General features: G+C 50.6%; 1 protein-coding gene across 4 annotated transcripts in view; it reads left to right on the forward strand.

Moving 5' to 3' along the window:
* SLC2A9 (solute carrier family 2 member 9) overlaps positions 1–21645 on the forward strand; it is a 251137-nt gene that overhangs the window by 171549 nt on the left and 57943 nt on the right. For all 4 annotated transcript variants that reach the window (XM_045474551.1, XM_045474553.1, XM_045474552.1 and 1 more), the window contains 2 exons: positions 7014–7124; positions 21312–21413. In XM_045474551.1, coding sequence (XP_045330507.1) covers positions 7014–7124; positions 21312–21413 — 213 coding nt within the window. The remainder of the gene's footprint in view (positions 1–7013; positions 7125–21311; positions 21414–21645) is intronic.

Below are 21645 nucleotides of genomic sequence, written 5' to 3' on the forward strand. Positions count from 1 at the left end.
CATCTCCTAAGAGCCAGGCACCTGCACTAAACCAGCAGCTCTCAGCCCCAGCACCGTGCACACTGGGGGCTGGAAAATTCCTTGTCCTGGTGTGGGTGGTGGGGGAGCTGTCCTGGGTACTATAGAATGTTCTGCGGCATCCCTGGCCTCTGCCCATTAGATGATAACCTACCCCACCAGTTGTGACAACCAAAAATGTCTTCAGATGTTGCCAAATGTCCCCTGGGGTAAAATTGCCCCCAGTGGAGAATTACTGGGTTAAACCAACGTTACAAATTGCTCAGTACATTTTTGGTAACAGAATCAATGAATAGATTCCACAAAGCTTAGAAATCAGGCAAAAGTTGGATTTAACATTTAATTGTTTCTAAATTCCTTTTCAGCTCTGGATTCTTTTTTCCTCCTTCTCACAATGGCTTTCAAATTCCCTCCTCTAAAATTAGACTTAAATCCTTCATTTTATGCAGCTGCCTTCTTCCTGAACAGTTTGTTGCCTGAAAACCAGACTTGTGTGTGAATGTTCAGTCTCTCACCAGCAAGGAGCCTCCTGGTTACAGACTCCCTCCCCTTCCCTGGGGTGGTCACAGCAGCTCCTACACCCACAGCTGTCCCTCCCCTCCCCGTGACTGTCCTCGTGAGGGAAGGCCACCTCTCATGGTCCCTGTGTCTCCAGCACCCAGAACTGCCCATGGCACATGGGAGGCACCTGAACACTGGGAGAGGGGGGGGAGAGGTGAGAAGAACAGGGGCAGGGAGGGGGCTGCTTCCACCAAACGCTTGGGTTGAGAATTGGACCAACGCCATTGTCACACCTGCTGCAGGAAAACCAGTTTTCTTGAGACTTCCTGAATGTTCTGGAATACCCAGGATTATAGTATCCTTATCGACACCTGGGGTTGCCCTTCCTTCCTCTGGACTCCTTCCCTCTTGAACAGAGGAAGCCAATCATACCGACTCATCTGGGCCTCGGTTTCCTATTATGAAAACGGGGGATGTTAATGCTCAGTCTGCAGAGCTTCTGTGGGGGGTGATAGGAAGTTATGTACATGGAACATGTCACAGATGGTAACCGTTGAGCTTACGTTCCATCTCCCCTCCCCTTGCCCTTATCAGCAAGACTGTTTCTAACACCGTGTTCTTCCCTCTCTCGATGCCACTCTTTTGCAAACTTGGCTGCTCCCACCATGCGGTCTTGGCTGGGAAACAAGGTGCTGGAGCTTGTTAGAAATGGACGCAAAACAAGAGTGGAGAGGCTCAGGGCGCAGGCTGCAAATAAGCCTGGTGATGCCCATTCTGGACCCTCGGAGGCGTTTCATGGCCTCCCGGGTTTGTCCACTCGGCGGGTGCCCAAGCGTCACAGCGTTCCCAGGCAGCTGTGTGTCCCTCGGGTCTGTCACCTGTACAACTGCTGTGTAACGCCTCCCTTTGCTGCTACACCAGATTTGTGAGGGCAAGGACACGTGTGTGTTGTTCCCCTGTGTGGTGCACCTGCCGTGCCTGACAGAGCACCAGACGTCCCCTCCATAAAGAACCAAATGGCGGGGAGGCAAGGCTGGGAGGGTGGAGGGAGGGAGAAAGAAGGCCTTAGACATGATGCCTTCCCCCGGGGGAGCCCGGAGCCCTCTGATGGTCTATCTCCTTTGTCGACCCATCGTCAGGAACGCTGCAGGCCAAATCCTGTCTTGCACAAAACTTCTAATCACAGGTTGAGAAGCATTGTAAATAGCTTTTGTTTTTGAAGTTTCTTCCCAAATAATGTCCTAATTCAAATTAGAAGGATTGAATGTTCTGTTACCTCCGTAACTGAGACACTTCACTGAAAGGATTTGCTATGTCCCCAGATGGGGAGAATGCTACACGGAGGCCCTTTGCGTGGCTCCCCCAGCGTTCTGGTCAAGAGGACATGTCCTGGAGTCCGTGGTGTTCAACCCCCAGCTCTGAACTTGCAGGCTAAGGGGAAAGTTGCCACGACTGCTCCGTGCCTCAGTTTCCCCAGCTGTAAAGTGGTTCCCCCCACCCTCCATATGATGGCACGAAGATGGACGAAAGGATGTCTATAAAGTTCTCAGCACAGAGCTGCCCTGCCCTGAGACCCTGGGCGCCTGGGTTCCAGCCCACACCCCCACCTCCCAGCCCTGGAACCCAGGTTAGAAGCTTAACCCCTCTGCCCTTGGTCACTGAGATGTGACTGGGGACATGACTCAAAGGCGGTATCAGCTGGTTGAGGGCTGGGTCAGGGTGGGGTTATGTTTTTACCTGTAAAGGAAGGAGCAAGATAGGAAATCCAACACTCTTAGAAAAGCTTTTAAAAGCTAGCATGTTCTGGCCACCCTTAAAATTTGAGTCCTTATTTCGTATCTTTCTGGATTTCCAAATAGAAAGAGTGAGGGGATTGGGAGGAAGCCCCTCCTTGCTGAGTGCTGGAGGTGCCCCATCAGGTCATCCAGCGATGCTCATCAGGGTGTGAAGTGGCCCGGGAGAGGCGGGGGAGTCACTCGCTCATTCCTGCACATCCATGGTCAGGTCCAAGGGGCCCTGATGGCAACGAGGGGTGACACTTGAGCTCTGGATGCACCAGCTCTGCGAAGACTGGGGTCTGGGCTCTAGAATTGTCTGGAGAGCAGGGGGTCTGCTTCTCTTGGCTGCAGAGCATGTTGTTATCTTTTCCCAGGACGCACCTGCTCCCTTCCAGCCCCCGATGGAACCCCCACCCCATTCCACCTCAGGAAGGCAAGCAGAGGCAGCAGAGAGCAGGAAAGGATTGGAAGGACCTGAGCCCACATCCCAGCTGTGCCACTCTTGGCCGTGTAGCCCTCACTGGGCCAAGCCTCATTTTCCTCATCTGTTAAATGGGGGCAAGACACCTACCCCACTGGGTTGTGTGAGGATGGAATTAGGACACGTAGATGATAGATTTGGGGGTACAATATATGAGCCTTTTTCCCCTCTGAAACTCAGAGCAGGTTAGAGAGATTGGCACAGGAATCGGATAGATGGGGATCACAATGTCTCCTCTACTCCAGGTGGAGCAGGATTAGAGGTTGTGACCCCAGAAGTTGCCATGAATTCTGCATTCCCAGATTCAAGGCACCTCCCCAGTCAACAGGAAGAGGAAGCGACCCCAGCCCCAACTCCACGGGTCCCTCCCTGCATGGACAGAGCAGAGGGGACACAAGCTTCCCGCGGGTGCACAGAGAGCCCAGCAGGGGCGCATGTGAGCACATGAGTGTTTCCTTCCAAGGGCCCTTCATTCCTTATGTGATTCCATGTCCCTTGGGCTGAGAGACAGTCGTGTTCCCGAATGGGAGTAGGAAATGAAGGGAAAGGAGGTCCCTGCCCTACAGTAGGTCCAGCACTGGTGCCATCCCTGGGAGCTAGTGTTCAATAAACGACGAGATCTCCTTTGTCCTCTATCCTTCAACGTAGATCCCGTGCGTCACCATTGGTGGAGACAGCCTGTGTGTTGACAGCTCTCTTTCTCTCTCTGACCTCTGCTCCCACCTTTGCGACTTCTCTCTCTGAACTCCGTCCTATAAGGACCCTCATGATCCATTTCCAGCTCACCTAGATAATCCAGGATAACTTCCCCTTGTCAGGACCCCTAAACTTAACCACATCTTCAGAGCTCCTGTGCCAGGTAGTGTAACATATTCACAGGCTCCTGGGATTGGGACACAGACACGTTTGGGGGAGCCACTGTTTGGTGACCACCCCCTGCAAGCACGTGTTGAGCCCATACTCTGCCAGAATCGCCTTGTTCCAGGCAAAGGCAAATCAGGTGGTTTCTTGTTCCTGAAGGGTTAGCCAGAGTGATGGGTTGAAACGCCTCTCTCAGGAGGAGGCCAGCTGCAGGCAGGGCCCTGGGCATATGTGGGATTCCGGGGGAAATGATGGCTGGAGGAGGCATTTCCAGTTAGCCAGCTGCGCTAACAGCCCAGCAAAGCCCGTGCAGCAGGAAGGACTGTGGGGCAGGAGGGGAACAGGCCTGGGTCTGCGCTCTGCTCTGGTGCGACGGGCTGTGTGTGGTCTCTGTGACCACACTGTCACCTGCACAAGCTGTTGAGAGAGTTGAACGTGATTATGGTGCTATGCTTTGTCTCTAACACGCAGTGTCGGGAGTTAAGGAGGAGGGCTTTGGGGCATCCGAGGCAGGCAGTCAGGAGGCCTGCGCCCCCCTCTCCAGGCTGCGAGGCAGACCCTGAAGCACTTCCTCCCCAAGCCATGCGCACGACCGTGACATGTTTCTTCACCAAAGAACAGTGGTGTCTCAGGAGAGACCTGGAAATCTTCTGGAATGATACCCACCGTTTGTTGTACACCAGCTCTAGAAAAGACGCTTTACTTCATCACTTTACAGCTTGTTTGCAACCACCCTGAAAGCCAGATCTTTTTTCCCTTCTTTAGAGACGCGTAGTCACTTGCCTACAGACCCACAGTTCACCAGGGGCCACGCTGGGGTCAGATCCGGTATGCAGAACTCCAGATTGCTGTCCTTCCAGTCCTTCTCTGGGGGAGGAGACAGTCGGCCACCTGAGAACCTGACTATGTCAAGGATGAGGTCAACACAAAGCACCCTCCGCGGGAGGGTTTGCTGCGGGACCCCCTCCACCTTTCCTGGTACTTCTGGGTCGTCCGACGCCCTCAAACTGCCTGATCAGATAAACCTCAGTGCAGGAAGATAAACCTCAGAGGCCGTTACCTTCCTGCTCTGGAAGGTGATTCAGGGGGAGAGCAATGGCTTTGGGAGCCAGCACTAAGATGAGCAGTTCGTGCGCAGACCTCACCCCCCACCCCACCCCCGCACCCCTCCAGGGACGGGGCCAGCCCAGCAGGAACACCCCACAGGCCCTGGACTGGGGGAGGTGGTCCTCAGGGCTGATTTCTGCCTATCAATGAATAGGTACATTTACGTATGAAATGACTCCCCACCTTGAGCATGTAATTTTATGCAAATGATTCCCTTTGCTAACGTTTAACCCCCTCTGGGGAAGCCTGAGGCTACAGGGGGAATTGGAAACGGGGAAGGGGGTTGCAGGGGGTGTGAGAAGCCAGGAAGGAGACCCCGGGGCAAGCAGGGCACCGCTTCCGCGGGAGAACACAAATCCAGCGGGGTCCGAGGCTGGCAGCTCTGGGGTCCAGACTGAGGCTGAGAATACCGTGATGTCCGCATGGTCACCGGGGGATGGAAGGGGCCGTGGAGCCTTGGCTGTCGAAAATCAGTGACTTTGGGTAAAGGCGTTTCTGCTCCTCTGATCCAGCCCTGCAGATCTGCTGGGGGTCACAGTGAACCTTCAAAAGGGAGTGGAGATTATACAAACAAATCCAGTGAGGACTGAGGCTTTCTGGAATAATTTTGGCTTCTGTCACAGCCCCAAGAGCTATAGGAACTAATGAATTTATCAGGAGCCACGTGTGTACTCTGTGAATGTGAAAGCAAAAGTAGAATCTAAAATTCTAACTTCTCAGCTCAGTCAAGTGCGAGCAGGCACAGGGGAGAGGGTCCTTGTCTTACGGGAGCATTGAAACGCATTTCGCCCAGAGATGCATCAAATCCCACAAACTCACAGAAACGCATGCGGTCCTTTTTACTGGGCTCTGAGCGTTGCCCGTAACTTTATGAAGAATTACTCCTGTCGCTAAAACATAATCCATCTGCATATATGTGTGCAGGTCCTAAATTCTGTCTTCTCCCCCGAGGCACGAAATTTTTTTTGGTAAACAACTGCTGGTAACAAGACAAATCTGTAGAAACAAGAGCTCTTTCCAAACACAAAGTAAGAGGCTGCGCTCGGGCCTGACAAGTTATAGCCAAGGAGCTCTAATGTTTCTTAATAACGATCAGTGTGTAAATGCTTCTGAGGCCCTTCACACAGTGGGTTTCCCCGTCAGATGTCATGGAAAGGACAGCACGGGTTTCTGTCCTCTAGCAAACCCTTGCTCTTTGAGGCACGGTTGGGATTGGGAGAACACAAATGACCCGTGTCCAGCCCCTGGACCCAAAACTTTAATAATGAGCAGTGACAATTCTTACCCAATTCCTGATACCCTCTCCTCTTTGAGGAGGAGAAGGAAGCCCGGCAGGACAGAGGTCATTGCTTGAGGTCACACAGCCACCTCAGCATGGAGCCAGGTCTCCAACCTCCAGACAGTGATTGTCGGAGGTCCCGTGAGTGTCCTTAGGATTAGGTTTGGTCTCCAGTGGCAGAAATCCCCACACATGAGGGAAGTTGGGAGGGGTGGCCCAGCCGTCCCAGGACCATGCATCCTGCTTTGCCCAGGGCGTCCAGATTTGTGTCTGTTGTCCTAGACTAATTATTAACAGCCTCAAAAGTGCCCAGATTTGGCTAGTAAATTACAGCATCACTCTAAGTGAGTGACGACACAGGCTTCTTCGAACCTCGCACTCTAGCCTCTGAACAGGTGGCTTGCATTTCAAAGCAGGGGCTCCTTGTGTAGGTTTGTAAGTTGTGTGTTACACAACCCTTAGGAGCGCCATTCACATTGTCCCCATTATAGATTTACTGTGACGGTTTTCTAGCAGTTGACATTAAAGCATCTTGTGGATCAGGGACCTTTTCTGTTTCTCACGGAGTTGCCATGGGGGCTAATAGCAGTGCTATCCTGTCACCTAGTGATCCAAGAAGGCTGCTGAAGCTCCAGCCATCACATTCACCATCTTGACAGCAGAAGGGAGGAAGGGCAAAAAATGGGATCACACGTCCTTGATGGAAAGCTCATTTTAAGGAGACTTCCAAGAAGCCTCACCAACATTTCTGTTCCTGTGTCATTGCCACCATCGGCTGAGCACGTGTTGCCCCCAGTGTGGTAGTTCTGTTAGTGATGAAGAAAGGGGAGAGGAGGGAGCAGGAAGAAAACACGTAGTTGGCCACATCATACAGCTCCACTCTGGATGCAGCTGTGAATCTCAGAGACCACCTTGGACCTGAACTTAATTTTGGAAATAGATGCCTTTCACTGACTCTCCTCCCTTGTTTTTCTTCCCTTTGTTATAGATTTGGTTCTACACCAATAGCATCTTTGGGAAAGCTGGGGTCCCTCCGGAAAAGATCCCATACATCACCTTGAGCACCGGTGGCATTGAGACTTTGGCCGCCATCTTCTCTGTAAGTGAACTGACCGGTTATTCCTGAGAACGTCATAGGGGGTGCATAGTGCTGTGGGGACCCCCAGACCGTAAATGTGCTGGCCTTTAAAGGAGCATGTCCTTTGTCTCTCCAAAGTTACCTGAATTTTAGGAGTTTATCATGCAGCTCATGATGTTTTACCTGTCTAGAGAATATTCTCATCTATATTTTGCTCCCGTGTTATCTTTCTTTTAATAAATAGCTCCCTTCTTAGAACTCTCACCTGGTCACAGATGATACAGTGTGATCAACACCCAGTGGAAAGGGCCATTTCTCCCTGAGGGTCCAAGCGAGAGTCCCTGCGAGCCTCGGGTCCATTGCCACGACTTTAAAAGTGTTTCTAAAGCATTAGCTGTCACCTTTCTACCCCAAACATGTAGGACTTTGGAGAGAAAAGAAAGGAGAAAAGACATTCCCGTCGATCAGCATAACAGAGAGTGACTTTATAATAAGCAAAGGGGACGCTGGGATGGCTCAGTCAGTTAAGCCTCTGACTCTTGATTCGTCTCAAGTTGTGACCTCGTGGTTTGTGGGATGGAGACCCCGCTTTGGGTTCTGTGCTGACAGCATGGAGCCTGTGTGTAATTCTCTCTCCCTCTCTCTCTGCCCCGTCCCCACTTGTGGTCTCTCTCCCTCTCCCTCTCCCTCTCCCTCTCCCTCTCCCTCTCCCTCTCCCTCTCTCTCTCTCTCTCTCTCAAAAATAAATGAATAAACATTTTTAAAAAAGAGTTTAACAAGAAGCAAAAGTGTCCAAAAGAAGACACAGAACTCATCACTGTCAACCTCAAAGATGCACGATAAACACACTGTAGGGAGGAAGTTGGCAATTTCACAATTTAGCAGAAACCGCACAGGCCTGGCAATCAGACCAAACTAGGCTTGAGTCCTGGTTCTGGAACTTCTTGGCCATGTGATGCTAGACAATGCTTTCAACCTGTCTGAGCTTCGGTTTCCCCTTTGATGAGCTGTCGGATTCTCTTCTACCTTGTTGGGGTGAGGTCCGTGCCTCACCTTTTGGGCACGTAGTACACGATGGGGCTCACTTCCAAAGGACAGAGAGGAGGCGGGGGAATCAGAGTGAGGTTCTCTGACCTTAATGGAGAAGCTCATTTATTTCCACTCGCGTGCACCGACTTCTGCTGGCAGGATTGACCTCTGCAAACAGGCAGAGGCTCCCAGTGGCACTCCTGACTCACTTCTAACAGAACGCTATTTTGCTCCTTGCTCTCAATGGGCATCCTAACAAGATGCTTCTAAAAATGGACGTCAGGAAAGCGTTGAGGACCGATGTTTCGTCTCCCTCTGCTTTCTCCCATGGCCTTGTTCTTAGACGAAAATACCTCACTGCTTCACAATCTGGGAGTTTCACAAAATTCTCCTTTTGAGTTTCAGACTCCCTCCCCAGTCTGTGGCTGTCAGCGTTTACGGTGATCCGTGAAAAAGCACAGTCAGTGTAGAATGATAATGATAGGAAGTTACAGGGTTGGTTTTGGGAGTTTTTTGGTTAAGTATTTTGTTGTTGTAAGAAATCAGCATGAGCTCATTAAGGTAAATTTGTAGAATTCAGAAAAATAGAAAGAACCGAAGAAGAGATCCACAATCATACGACCCAAGGACCTTTGGTAAAATCTCCCCTTGGCCTTTCTGTGCACAGGTGGATGTTCTGTTCTTACACGTAGTAATCCTGCTTTTGTTCACATAACCTCATGCCAGAATTGCTTTCTGGTTTCCTTTCCATTTTCTTGTCTGAGAAATGTTTTGTTGGAGTGTAAGGTGTATACAGAAAGGCATGCTGATCGTCGCCCCTGGAGATTAACGCTGGTTGTGGCTCTTCGGAAGTCGACGGTCCCGTCCGTGCCCCAACTGCTGTCTGTGGGGCTGGGGCTGTTGGGTGTCCCCCTTCGGAGCCTGGACGGCAGAGCCTGGATTCTGACCCCAGCTCCGTTCCTTTTGAGCTGCGTGACCCTGGCAAAGTTATTCAACAGCTCTGTGACTCGGTTTCCTCATTTCTTTAACAAGGATGTTGCCCTTGCCTTATAGAGATGGGGTCAGGATTGAACAGGTGAATACATGCCAGCGGTGCCTGGCAAACGGTGTGGGCTCACAGAGTCTTAAGTACCCCATTTGTCAACACCTGTCATCTTAAGTAAGGCTGTGATGATTCTCGCGATCTTCTTTTTTTTTTTTTTTAATTTTTTTTTTCAACGTTTATTTATTTTGAGGACAGAGAGAGACAGAGCATGAACGGGGGAGGGTCAGAGAGAGGGGGAGACACAGAATCGGAAACAGGCTCCAGGCTCCGAGCCATCAGCCCAGAGCCCGACGCGGGGCTCGAACTCACGGACCGCGAGATCGTGACCTGGCTGAAGTCAGACGCTTAACCGACTGCGCCACCCAGGCGCCCCTCTCGCGATCTTCTGATAGGTGAGGAAACCAAGTCCCAAAGAGCTGGCTTGCTCAGGATCACACAGCCAGTAGGGAGTGGGGAGAGCTGGCATCGAGGGCCCCCGCTGCTCCCCAGGACCCGGAAGTGCTTTACCTGGGATCTCAGGAACGCTCACTCACATCACTCCTCAAAGTCAGGCGGTCGCCCTGGTTCAAAAGAGGAGCAGAGAGAGTAACGATGCCTCCAGCCCCGTCTCCCTGACCCCACGTGCCCTCCTTCCGGTGCCCTCTCTCTGGCCTGTGGATCGCCTTCACTAAAAGCTGCCAGTATTTGATAGAGCACTTCTTGGAGGTGCTAATCGCAGGAAGGAGGGAAAGTGACTTCCCCCTCCTGGGAGAGGCAGGGGTCAGACTGGGAGTCTGCCTGCCTCCTGCCTTCAAGTGTGGATCATGGTGGGTCGTGGTCACGTGGCATGTGTGTTCCAGAGGAACCTCCCTGCGGGCCCTCTGTGGGGAGTGACGGCTTCATAGCCGTCACGGTAGAGTCGTTCACGCACACACGCATCCGTTCCACAGCGGTTCCAGCACACCCATAGCATGCTTGTGCCAGGGGGTCACCAGTGAAGTCATCGCGTTCTAGGGAGAAAGATCCAGAAACAGACACATACCACGTGCAGCCCTGGGATGAACTCTCCTGGGAGGGCTTCCTGGAGGAGGGCCCCAGGAAGGCGAGCACTGAAGGTCCAGCAGACATGAGCCCGATGATGGGAAGGGAAGTGCACTGGCAGCCTGTCGCCTGGCCCTGTGCACATGGTCCCAGTCATCTGCAGCCCTCCCAGCGTGTCATCTAAAGGAAACGGAGATGCAGAAGAGTTCGTTGGGAGCAGTTCTTAACACGGTAGCATTTAGCCTAATCTCTGGAGCACCTCGAGATTGACTCCAGCATGAGGCAAGGAGTCTGGGGTGGAGCTAAGAAAAAGAGGGGAGAAAGAGCTAAGGCTGTAGGGCCCGGCAGCTCTGAATTCAGAGCCCAGTGACCCACCTGCAGCTGAGTGGTCTGGGGAAAATTGCCCAACATCTGTGAATTTGTCTGTCATCTTTAAAATGGACATAGCCAGGCCTGCGTGTGGTAAGAATTCTGTCCCCACCCCCCCCACCACCACCAAATGTCCCTGTCGTCATTCTTGGAAGCATAAGCATGTAACCTCACACAGCGGAAGAGGCTTTGCCGGTGTGGTTAAGGTACAGGTCTGGAGATGGGGGGTCATCCTGCACTCACCAGGTGGCCCAGTGTCATCACAAGGGTCCTTAAAAGTGAAAGAGGCAGGGTTGGGGGTCACGAGGGACAAAAGCAGATGTTGGAGTGGCAGTTGCTGTCTCTGGTAGAAGAAGGGGCCACCAGCCAAGGAGAGCTGGTGGCCTCTGGAAGCTGGAAAGGCAAGGGACGGATTCTCCCCTAGAGCCCCCAGAAGGAACACAGCCCTGCCAGCAGCTGTGAGTTTTGCCCCACGAGACCCACGTTAGACTTCGGACTTCCTTCATCCGCCGAGTCTGTGCTAATCCGCTATGGCAGCCACAGGAAACTAAGCCAGCACCTTACAGAGCTGTCGTGGAGGCAGACGTCAGTGTGCATGAAGGCCACGGCAGCAGTCCTGACAGCCAGTCTTCGCTAAACCCCTTGGCCTCTCCAAAGTGTTCGTCACCTTGTTTCCCAAGATACGGACACTGTTTCGTCCAGCCCTGTGAGGCAGCAGCCTATGAGAAAGGACTTTCCAATTTTTCTTCTTCTTACCGAGTTTTTGACAGTCTGTTAAAATGGCTTTGGGACCCAGGACACTTGAGAAAGACATTTTTGTTCATTTGATTCGCAATTAATTTTGGCTCCTGGCACTGCTCATCGGCTTGGGCAGCTGTGAATCATTGCATCTTGCAGAAACAGCTGGTTTTCCAAATCGATTTTCTTGGCACAGCATTAATTCTCTGAGCGAGCCCCCACCGTGTGTCACGCAGGCCGTGGGAGCCCGAGTGTCAGCTGACACGCGGGGCAGCAGCTTGTGGAGCGCGAGCCTCATTCCTTCGAGAAGCGGAGACTGCCTTTTCTAACCAGGGGGAGCACAATCCACATTAAGTCATTCTTACTCAGGAATGGGCTGTGCCTAGCATTCAAGTGGGAAAAAGAATCCTACTGGCTTCCCCGCCCCCCTCTGCCTCCCAACGAACACACAGTTTCGGAATCAAAACCTTCAGAGTTCACAGCTGCATCTCGAGCCCCTGGATCTGGTGCTGGTTGGAGCAGAAAGTGGGCACCGACAAGCAGGATGGTGGAGTGTTTGGGCTCCATGGGCTCATGGCCCTGAGCTCAGTCGCTGGGTGACCTTGGGCCAGTTAGTTAACCTGTCTGAGCCTCTGTTTTCTCTAAGGGAAAGTGGGAATAATACAATAAGACCTCCACAGGTCTTACCATGAGAGCTATACAGTAATTCACAGCACTTGGCATAAGACAGGTGCTCAGTAAATGTTAATTATTACTATGGGTTGAATTGTCATCCCCACAGAATTTATATGTTGAAGCTCTAACAGTACCTCAGGAGGTAGTCGTTACAGGTGTAATTAGTTAAGAAAAGATCATTCTGGAATAGAGGGACCACCAATCCAATATAATTGGCATCCTTATTAAAAGGGGGAAATTTACACACACACACACACACACACACACACACACACACACACACACAGCATCATGTGAATTTTGAAGGCATGCTACCGAAGGCAAGAAACTCCCCGCAGCTAGAACAACCTTGGAACAGTCTTCCCTGCACCTTCGGAGGGAGCACGGCCCTGCTGGCACCTTGATCTCGGACTCCCAGCCTCCAGAACCGTGAGAGAAGAAACGTCTGTTACTTAAGCCGCATAGTTTGTGACCCTTTTGCCGGCAGCCCTAGCAAACAAGTACAGTTTTTGTTGGTTACGAGTGTTCCGGAAGAGAACCAGACAGATGCCGTGGAAAAAGCTGAAAATGCCCTCCCGCCTTCCAGGAAAATTGGAAGATGAAACTTGGAGCCAGAGTGTTCATTCCGCCAACACTCAGCAAGTGCTGGCGGGGCCCCTACTCTGTGCCCCGGTGCACAGGTGTAGGCGTGTGGGATACATCAGTGGACAAAGGAGACAAAAGCCCTTGCCCAGGAGAAGGAGAGCTCCTAGTCGGGGGACAGACCGGGACCAGCAGTGTGAGCTAAGTCAAGTGTCTGGTGGCTGATACAGGAAAGGATGCGGTGAGACGCGTTGGTGCAGGTTGAGGGGGGCTGAGAAGCGGGGCAGGTTGCTGGAGTGCATTGTGGTCAGGCTCAAGGGATGAGGGCGCTGTCCAGGTAGCCAGGTCGGAGGACGGATTAGACGGATTAGTTCGGGTGGGTGGGTCTGTAGGGTGGGCAGGCCATCCATCGGGAGCCGTGACCTTCAGTGGAGAGACTCAGCCAGCCAAAATGTGCCTGGAGAAAGGGAGCCAGGAACCAACACCCTGGCCCCCCATTCTCTTCCCTCCTGATTTCTTCCCTTCCCTTCCCTTCCCTTCCCTTCCCTTCCCTTCCCTTCCCTTCCCTTCCCTTCCCTTCCCTTCCCTTCCCTTCCTTTCCCTTCCCTTCCCTTCCCTTTCTTTTTTTGCCTATTTATTTTTGAGAGAGAGAGAGCATGAGCACAAGCAGGAGAGGGGCAGAGAGAGAGAGAGAGGGAAAAACAGAATCTGAAGCAGGCTCCAGGCTCTGAATATCAGTGTAGAGCCTGACTCAGGCCTCGAGTCCATGAACTGTGACATCATGACATGAACAGAAGTCAGATGCTCTTTTCTTTTCTTTTCTTTTCTTTTCTTTTCTTTTCTTTTCTTTTCTTTTCCTTTCCTCTTCTTTTCTCTTTTCCTTTCCTTTCTTTTCTTTTCCTTTTCTCTTCTCTCCTTTTCTCTTCTCTCCTCTCCTTTTCTTCTGTCCTCTCCCCTCCCCTGTCCTCCTCCTCCCCACCCTTCCCCCTCCTTTCCACTCCCCTTCCTTTTCCCCTCCCCCAAGGACAGCCCTTCCTCTTCTGGAGGCCAACAGTGGCCCCTGTGCTCAGGAACACATCAAGCCAGGCAGAGACTGACTTCATGGGAAGAGCAGAGCAGAAGAGGCCTGGCTTGGAATGACAGGAAGAACAGGGCCTCCCTTAGGATCTTGTCGAGGAACGAACCCTTACAGGGCTCTGCAGCCCCTGAAATGTCAGGAATTCTGCCAGCCACCAAATGTTTCATGCCCTTTATCCGTAGATGTAAACAAAGAATACAACCTAGGCAGATCTCTGCCTACAAAATTCATAGTAGTATGAAATTCAAAGTAATATCTGTAAAATACTCTAAATGCACTTAAGTCAGATTTGGAAGCATTGAGTCGCATTTGAAATAATTGGCATTTTAGATTTTCCTTCCCTGGGTCCCTTCCTTCTCTCCTCATGTGTTTAATCATTTAACACAATGTGCAGTGAGCTCCCAGTTAGTTTGCTAGAGCTGCATAACAAAGCACAGCAAGCAGAGGGATGTGAACAATGCAAATGCATATTCTCACCTTTCTGGAGGCCGGAAGTCTGAGACCCAGGTGGCAGAGGGCAGATTCCTTCTGAGACCTGGAGATGTGTCTGTTCCAGGCCCCTCCCCCAGCATCTGGTGCTTTGCCGGCAATCCGGCAATCCGTGGTGTTCCTCGGCTGGCAGAAGCATCAGCCTGACCCTACCTTCATTTTCTCCCTGTGCGTGTTCTCCCTGTGCGTGCGTCTGTCCAAACTTCCCCTTGTTCTAAGGGCACCGGTCACATGGGTTTAGGGCCGGCCATCGTGTCCTCATTGACTTTGATGACCTCTGTAAAGACCTGATTTCCAAACAAAGGCACATTCTGAGGTACCAGGGGTCAGGGCTTCAACATACCTTTTTTTGGGGAGGTCACAGTTCAACCCAGAAGGTTCCCCAAGGGCCGGGACTCCTGTCTCCTTCTTCTCTCTGCCCTTGTGCCAGCGCCTCACCCAAAGGAAAGAAAGCCTTGGGAGACAGCATATTTCCTTTTGATAAATCTATATGTGCCAGTGATGAGAGGCAGGACAGTGCAGGGGGTCAGAACAAGAGTCTGGAACCAGTCTGCCTGGACCTGAATGCTGTTTCTGCCACCACGTGACCTTGGGCAGGCTGCTCAACCTCTCTGAGCCTCTGTGTACCCATGGAGATGTTATGAGGATTAAATTATGACCATATGCAAAGCATCTAGAACCGTGCCTGGTACATAGTAAGTGCTGTACAACGTTCACTACATAGTAACCAGGACAGCATGGTGTTGGTGTAAGGGCAGCCATACAGATCAATGGAACAGAATAGAATCCAAAAATATAAAAGATGCCAAAGTAATTCAATGGGGAAAGTCAGTCTTACCACAAACAGGACCATAAAAACTAGACATTCACATGGAAAACACAAAAGACAACCCTTCTCTCACGCCACACACAAAATTAACTCAAAGTGGACCGTGGACTGAAACATAGAGGCTAAAATTATAAAACCTTAGACGTTTTTAAAACCTTAGAAAAATTATAAAACCTTAGAAGGAACATAGGAGGAAGTCTTTGCAGCCTTGGGGTAGGCAGAGATTTCTTAGATGGGATGCAAAAAACATGAACCATTTTTTAAAATTATTAATTGGGTTTCATCAAAATGAAAAGCTGTGACTATCTCAAAGACTCTGTTAAGGAAATGGGAAGGCAGGCCAGAGTGAGGAATGTTCACAAAGCACACATCTCACAGGGGGCTTGAATCCAGAAGATATAAAGGATTCTTAGAATTCAATAAAAGCAAGACTATCAGCCACTTGGAAATGAACTTGGAAAAGACTGGGGCAGACACTGTACAAAAGAAAAAATCAGAAGTATCAATAAATGGATGAAAAGTTGCTGAACACCACAAGCCATCTGGGAAATTAAAACTAAAACCCACAACGAGACAGCACTGTTCACCATAAGGATGACTAATATCAACATGGCTGATGATACCAAGCGTTGATGAAGATATGGAGCCACTGGAACTCTTCATACGTGGCTGGTGGGAATTTCTAATAGTACAACCATTTGGAAAACTGACAGTTTCTCATAAAAATTGTACCCATACTACCAGACATTCTTCTCGTAAGTATTTACCCAAGATCAAGCACATTTCTACACAGAGACTTGAACCCCCATGTTTACAACAGCTTTAATCATAAGACCCCAAACTGAAACAACCCAAATGTCCATCAAATGTTGAATGGAGAAACACACTGTGGTATATCCATTCAATGGAATACTTCTCAGCACTAAAAGGGAATAATATATACAACAGGGATGAATCTCAAAAGAGCAGTGATCACCAATGTGGAATTCTAACCTAATCTAGTCTACTCTGATCTAGAGTCACGGAAAGCACATCAGTGGTTGCTTGCAGCTAGAGAAAGGGGCACAGGGGTACTTTAGAGTGATAGAAATGTTCTGTATCTTGTTGTGGTCACGGCTTTATAGGTGTATAAATTTGTGAAAACATACCAAACTGCACAGTTAGAGTTGGTACGTTTTATTGAATCTAAGACCTTAATCTAAGTCAATACAGCTGATTTTTTTAATGTTTATTTATTTTTGAGAGAGCACAAGTGGGGGAGGGGCAGAGATGGGGGGGGCGGTGTGGGGGGGGTGGGGGGGAATTGGGGGCAGAGGATCCAAAGCAGGCTCTGCACTGGCAGCAGTGAGCCCAATGTGAGGCTTGAACTCACAAACTGCAAAATCATGACCTGAGCTGACGTCAAGATATTCAACTGACTGAGCCACCCAGGTACCCCTATAGTTGATTTTTAAATACTAACAACAGGGGTGCCTGGGTGGCTCAGCCGGTTAAGCATCCGACTTCAGCTCAGGTCATGATCTCACGGTTTGTGAGTTCGAGCGCCCATTGGGCTCTGTGCTGACAGCTTGGAGCCTGGAGCCTGCTTTGGATCCTACGTCTCCTTCTATCTCTTCCCCTCCCCCATTTGTGCTCTGTCTCTCAAAAATAAATATTTTTTTTAAATGCAGTTTAAATACAACAACAACCACAAAAACATTCTCATTATCATTCCACCAGCATCCTAGCACTGTGGGTGGGCAGTCAGCGCTGAGTAAATGGCTGCTGAACGGCTGAATGACTCCGTGGGTCAGGAGTCCCCAGAAGGGATTTCTTGGAGGATGACAGTCCATCCCCAGCTGACATCAGTAACTTTCAGAGGCCACTGTTCATCTTGAGTTAATGTTTTCACTAATGATTTTAATGCTGAGTGGAAATACCGTGTTTACCCTAATCCCTTTCAACAGGCTGCACATTAAAACGATTTAAAACAGGCAGAGATTTTGAAGGAAGGAGCCCTGCAGGCTGATTGGTTTTCCCACTAGGATGGACAGAGTTGTTTTTACGTCTTTCGCTTTCACAGCTGTTTCCTTGGTGTCTTCCTAGACATCTTGAGAGACTGTTTCCGAACCAGTGATGGTGTTTCCAGCTCTACCTTGGCTTCAGTTACTGGTTCATCAGGAGACTTTAGGAAAGCGAAACAACCAGATGCCCCACTCCGACCCCAGAGCACTTGATTGTTGGCATCATGATGTAAGACAGTGGTTCTCCACTGGTTTGTATTGGGGGCACACTTGCTGACATTGAAATTGTTGGTGGTGCCTTAGGAGAAATTAAAACAAACCAAAAAAAGAAAAAGAAAAAAGAAACGCTAACGTCAGTGCCAAGCATACATTAATCACAGCGTAACAATGCAACACATGTTCATCTCAGGGCAGCAACTTCAGTGCCCTGTGTCTTGCAGTGACTGATTCTCGTCATGGTAATTTCTGTCGTCGTTTCAGTGCTCTGTCACTGGGCACTTAACCCAAGGAGATAACGTTGTCACACATTCTACCTATGGGCTGCCTTCGTCTTCGGTGCCAGCTGAATTGTGGGCTCTGTCGTGTTAACTCTAAGAATGGCGATGCCATCCTGAGATTGTAATAGAAACATTCTACATGGTGAAGATTTACACATGTGGGTATTGGAAATCACTGGTGATGGGGAAGAGTAACAATTTGTGACTCAGGGCAGAGGGGTTTGTGTCTCCAATGCTTTAGCTAAGTCTGTTTCTTAGACTTTTTTTTTTAAGTAGAAAAAGCTTATTGTAGGGGCACCTGGGTGTCCGACTTCAGCTCAGGTCATGATCTCACGGTTTGTGGGTTTGAGCCCCGTGTCGAGCTCTGTGCTGACAGCTCAGACCCTGGAGCCTGTTTCATATTCTGTGTCTCCTTCTCTCTCTGCCCCTCCCCTGCTCGCACTCTGCCTCTGTCTCTCGCAAAAGTAAATAAACATTAATTTTTTTTAAAAAAGGAAAGCTTATTGTAGAAAACTTGGAAAAGACTGAAAACTAACAAGAAAAAATAATAACCACCTATTCCCCCCAACCAGAGTTAGCCATTATAAGCTGTTTTTGCATATTTTTTCCAGGGTATATTCATTCAATAGAATCGCAACTTACAAAACTGCATACATGAGTATATGCAAGGTACACCTCTGTGCCCTGCTCTTTCCCCTCAGAGGTGTAACCTCATGATTTTTCTGTTCTTTAAAATTCTTCTAAAATATGTGAATTCTGTAATTATCATCAGGATATTCCGGTATTTATTGAGCCGATTCACTTCTTGGTAGACTTCTAGATGGTTTCTATTTCCTCATTCGTATAAATTACACTACAATTGAAGGTCTTTGCCCATGAGTCTCCCACCCAATGTCTATCTCCTTGGGATAAATACCCAGAAGGTGAATGACTGAATCCAAGGGTATGGATATTTTTCAGCCATCCCTGCAGTGTGAGGGAGCATGTATTACACTTCCTTACCTCTGAGTAGCTCTGTGTGACTTTTGACACATCCCAGAGTCTCTGATCGCAGGTGTCTCTAACGTTCCCCATCCCCCAGCCCACCCGCCACCCAGGGGCCCGGTTTCCCTGCACCTGTTCCTCCCGCCCTGGCAGCCTATATCAGGACCTCCCCTTTGGTGGGACCCAACTCATGAGGGTTTGGGGAGGAGAGATGACTTAGATGCTGGCCCTTCTTTCTCTCTAGAACTTTCTCAGCAAGCGCTGATCTTTGCTTTCTCTAGGGGTCTCACTGGGCCTAACTTCCCACTGAGTGATCTTACTGTCCTCATCGTCCTTTTCTGCAATATGTGAACTGTTGTACCTGCCTTACAAAGATAAACCTTCACTCAATCAGCAGACACTGGCTCAGTACCTGCCAGGTGTGCTCTCCTAGGTTCTGGGAAATAACGAAGCTCCCGTTCTTCAAGTGAGGAAGGAGGGGTCAGGGAACAGGTGCTATACATCCAGGTGCCACAGGAAGCTACTACAAAGTGGGGGCTTGGTCTGTTTCTAGTTTGGAAAATTGTGATGTCTGAAGAACCAGAAAAGACTTTGTAGATGATCCCAGCTGTGCCTCCTACCAGCCACGTGACCTTGGACAAGTTCCCAAAACCTCTGTGTCTCAGTTTCTTTACCTGTAAAATCTGACAAATAATCGGTCCTACTTCATAAAATTGCTGTGAGAGTTAAATAAGTTGATGCCTGATAAGCGCTTAATGCAGCATCTGGCACATCACAGGCACTCAGGCAGAGGTCATCACACGCTAACCCATCGGCATCAGAAAAAAGGAGCGAGGAAGACACAGAAGGGTGACTGGCTGTCTCAAGGCCACGTGGCCAGTTAGAGGCAGGAGCTGGGACCAGACCCGGTCCCCCCCTTGACTGCAAGGATGTATTATCTGCCATTTGCTGGAAGCCTCTGTGGTTCCCGCGCCTACCTCAGACACCGTGAGTTCTTGGCCTCTGATTGCGTAGCTGTGCTGCAAAGACAGTATTACCACTTCCGTTTGTCAGGTGGGGAAACCGAGGCTTCCAGAAACTGAGCCCCCTGTCCTGGGTGCAGAGCCAGGACTTGAAGCCAGGTCTGTGCATTTCAGGTCCATGCACATCTGGATGCCACCTGTGCTCTGCTCTGATGGGTCAGGTGTCAAGGAGGCCAAGTTGAGGCGCTTGGGTCAGCCTTGCCTTCCTAGGCCGCAGAGGGAGAGGCTTCCGGAAAGGAAGTTGTAGACGTTTTTGAGACATGTGGCCGTCAGCCAAAGACGTTTCCTCCCAGGCCACTGACTTTCTGCGCCAGAGTCCCCCTCCCCGGTCCCCTCAGTGTTCATACCAAGCACCCAGCCGGCCTGGGGCTATGCCTGCCCACCTTTGGTGTGTGCTTGGCCGAGTGGCCAACAGCCCTTGCTGGCTCCAGGAGAGCTCACCCAGAAGCCTTTTTATCACCCGCCCTCCTCAGAGTAGGGTGTGAGGAAAGAGGAAAAAAGAGGAGTTTTGGGGTTTCCCGCAGAAACAGTCCTTCAGGCTTTGAGGCAGGATTGGGACTGTTCAGTCTGATGCTCTGGCTTTTGAACTGTCATCTGAAGCTGGCGGACAGGAGCACCTGTTCCGGTTTCATGGCCCCTGGCGGTGGCACTCCTTTCCCTTATCCAAACCAGATGGCTCACTTGACCCACTGGTCCCTCTGCCTGACGAGCTACCGCCACTGTTGCCTTCTCCAGGAAGCCTTGCCTGATTGCCCAATGGAGAAAAGTTGTGCATTTTTATTCAGACGCCCTTAATTCAATACTCCCCTCCCCCAGCCCTCTCTGTTTCTCTCTCTATCTCTTTCTTACTGGCTGTGTGATGGCCACTGAGTTATTTCACCTCTCTGACCTTCAGTGTGCTCTTTCTGTGCAATGAGACGGGGGAAGAAAGAGGAGGGAAGGCACTTGACAAATTGGAAGACTTGTTACGTGTTTTGAATGCAGCCGCTTATTTAAGCACCCACCCCTTCCAGGCAGCCTTGTTGTAGCGAATTTTGGACCTCCTTTCACAGATAAAGGCCCTGGGGCTCTGGGAAGGGGAGTCATATTCCCAAGCTTACACATCTGGAAAGCTAGCGACCCAGAATATAAGCCCAAGTCCGCCTGTTTCTGAAACTCGGCTACATGACTGTTTTTCAGGGTTGTTAGCAATTAGAGGAGCTCAATGAAGAGCCCTGCCTTTACCCAGTGGAGGGGTAGACACAGGGGCCAGCCGGATAGACGTCAATGACAGTCCTAGCTGTGGGAAGCTGGGCCCGAGGACACGGCTTCAGGAGCCACAGTCACGTGGGCTTCCTGGTATCACACCCCAGAATGAAACTGACCCATCCGGGCCCCGGCAGAGTGGAAAGCGTCAGAACCTTCTCTGTCCGCTCTTACCCCTGGGCCCCTGCCTTGGGAGTCTGCCCCTCTAAAAACTATAAACGGGGGCATAAGGAGTGGAGAGCCCTTGCTTTCGGCCTGCAGGCTGGCTCCAAAGAGTGGGCAAAGGGCTACGGCAACCGTATCCGCTCATTTCCTCTTGCAGACCAGCTAGCCGATGAGCCCATCCTTCCCTAACAAGAAAGATTCGGAGGAAAGGGGAACGTGTGGGCACACAGTAGGTGCTCAAGAATGGTGACTTTGTTCTCCCTCCCTTTCTCATAAAGACCTTGGCCTTTCTGGCTGTGGCCTCGGAGAATGTGACGGGGCTGTCTGAAGGTCAAAGCCTCCTTTCACCCTGGCCCCAGTGCCGGTTCCTGGCACCACGTTCCCCTCCTCCTGCTGCTAGGAGTGAAGTATAACTACCTCTCTCTGATCCTGACTTAGGGCTTGGTCATTGAGCGCCTGGGACGGAGACCCCTCCTCATGGGCGGCTTTGGACTGATGGCCCTCTTCTTTGGGATCCTCACCGTTACATTGACGCTGCAGGTGAGAGCACGCACCCGTCGTACCCCGAGGGACACCGGCACGGAGCTGGCTTCCGGCTTCGGTACTCCGGGGCCTTGGCGTGGGAAGTTTGCGAGGCCGGCAGGCACCTCTTGCAGAACGGCCTTCCTGAGAGGCATCTCAGCTCAGAAGCAGCTGGTGCCCTCGCGGAGGAAGGTTTGGTGAGGGGCCCTGGACTCAGAGACAGAGACTGGATGGACAGTCCTGTCGCTGC

The sequence above is a fragment of the Leopardus geoffroyi genome, chromosome B1, assembly GCF_018350155.1.
Source record: "Leopardus geoffroyi isolate Oge1 chromosome B1, O.geoffroyi_Oge1_pat1.0, whole genome shotgun sequence".
In the NCBI taxonomy this organism is placed as follows: domain Eukaryota; kingdom Metazoa; phylum Chordata; class Mammalia; order Carnivora; family Felidae; genus Leopardus; species Leopardus geoffroyi.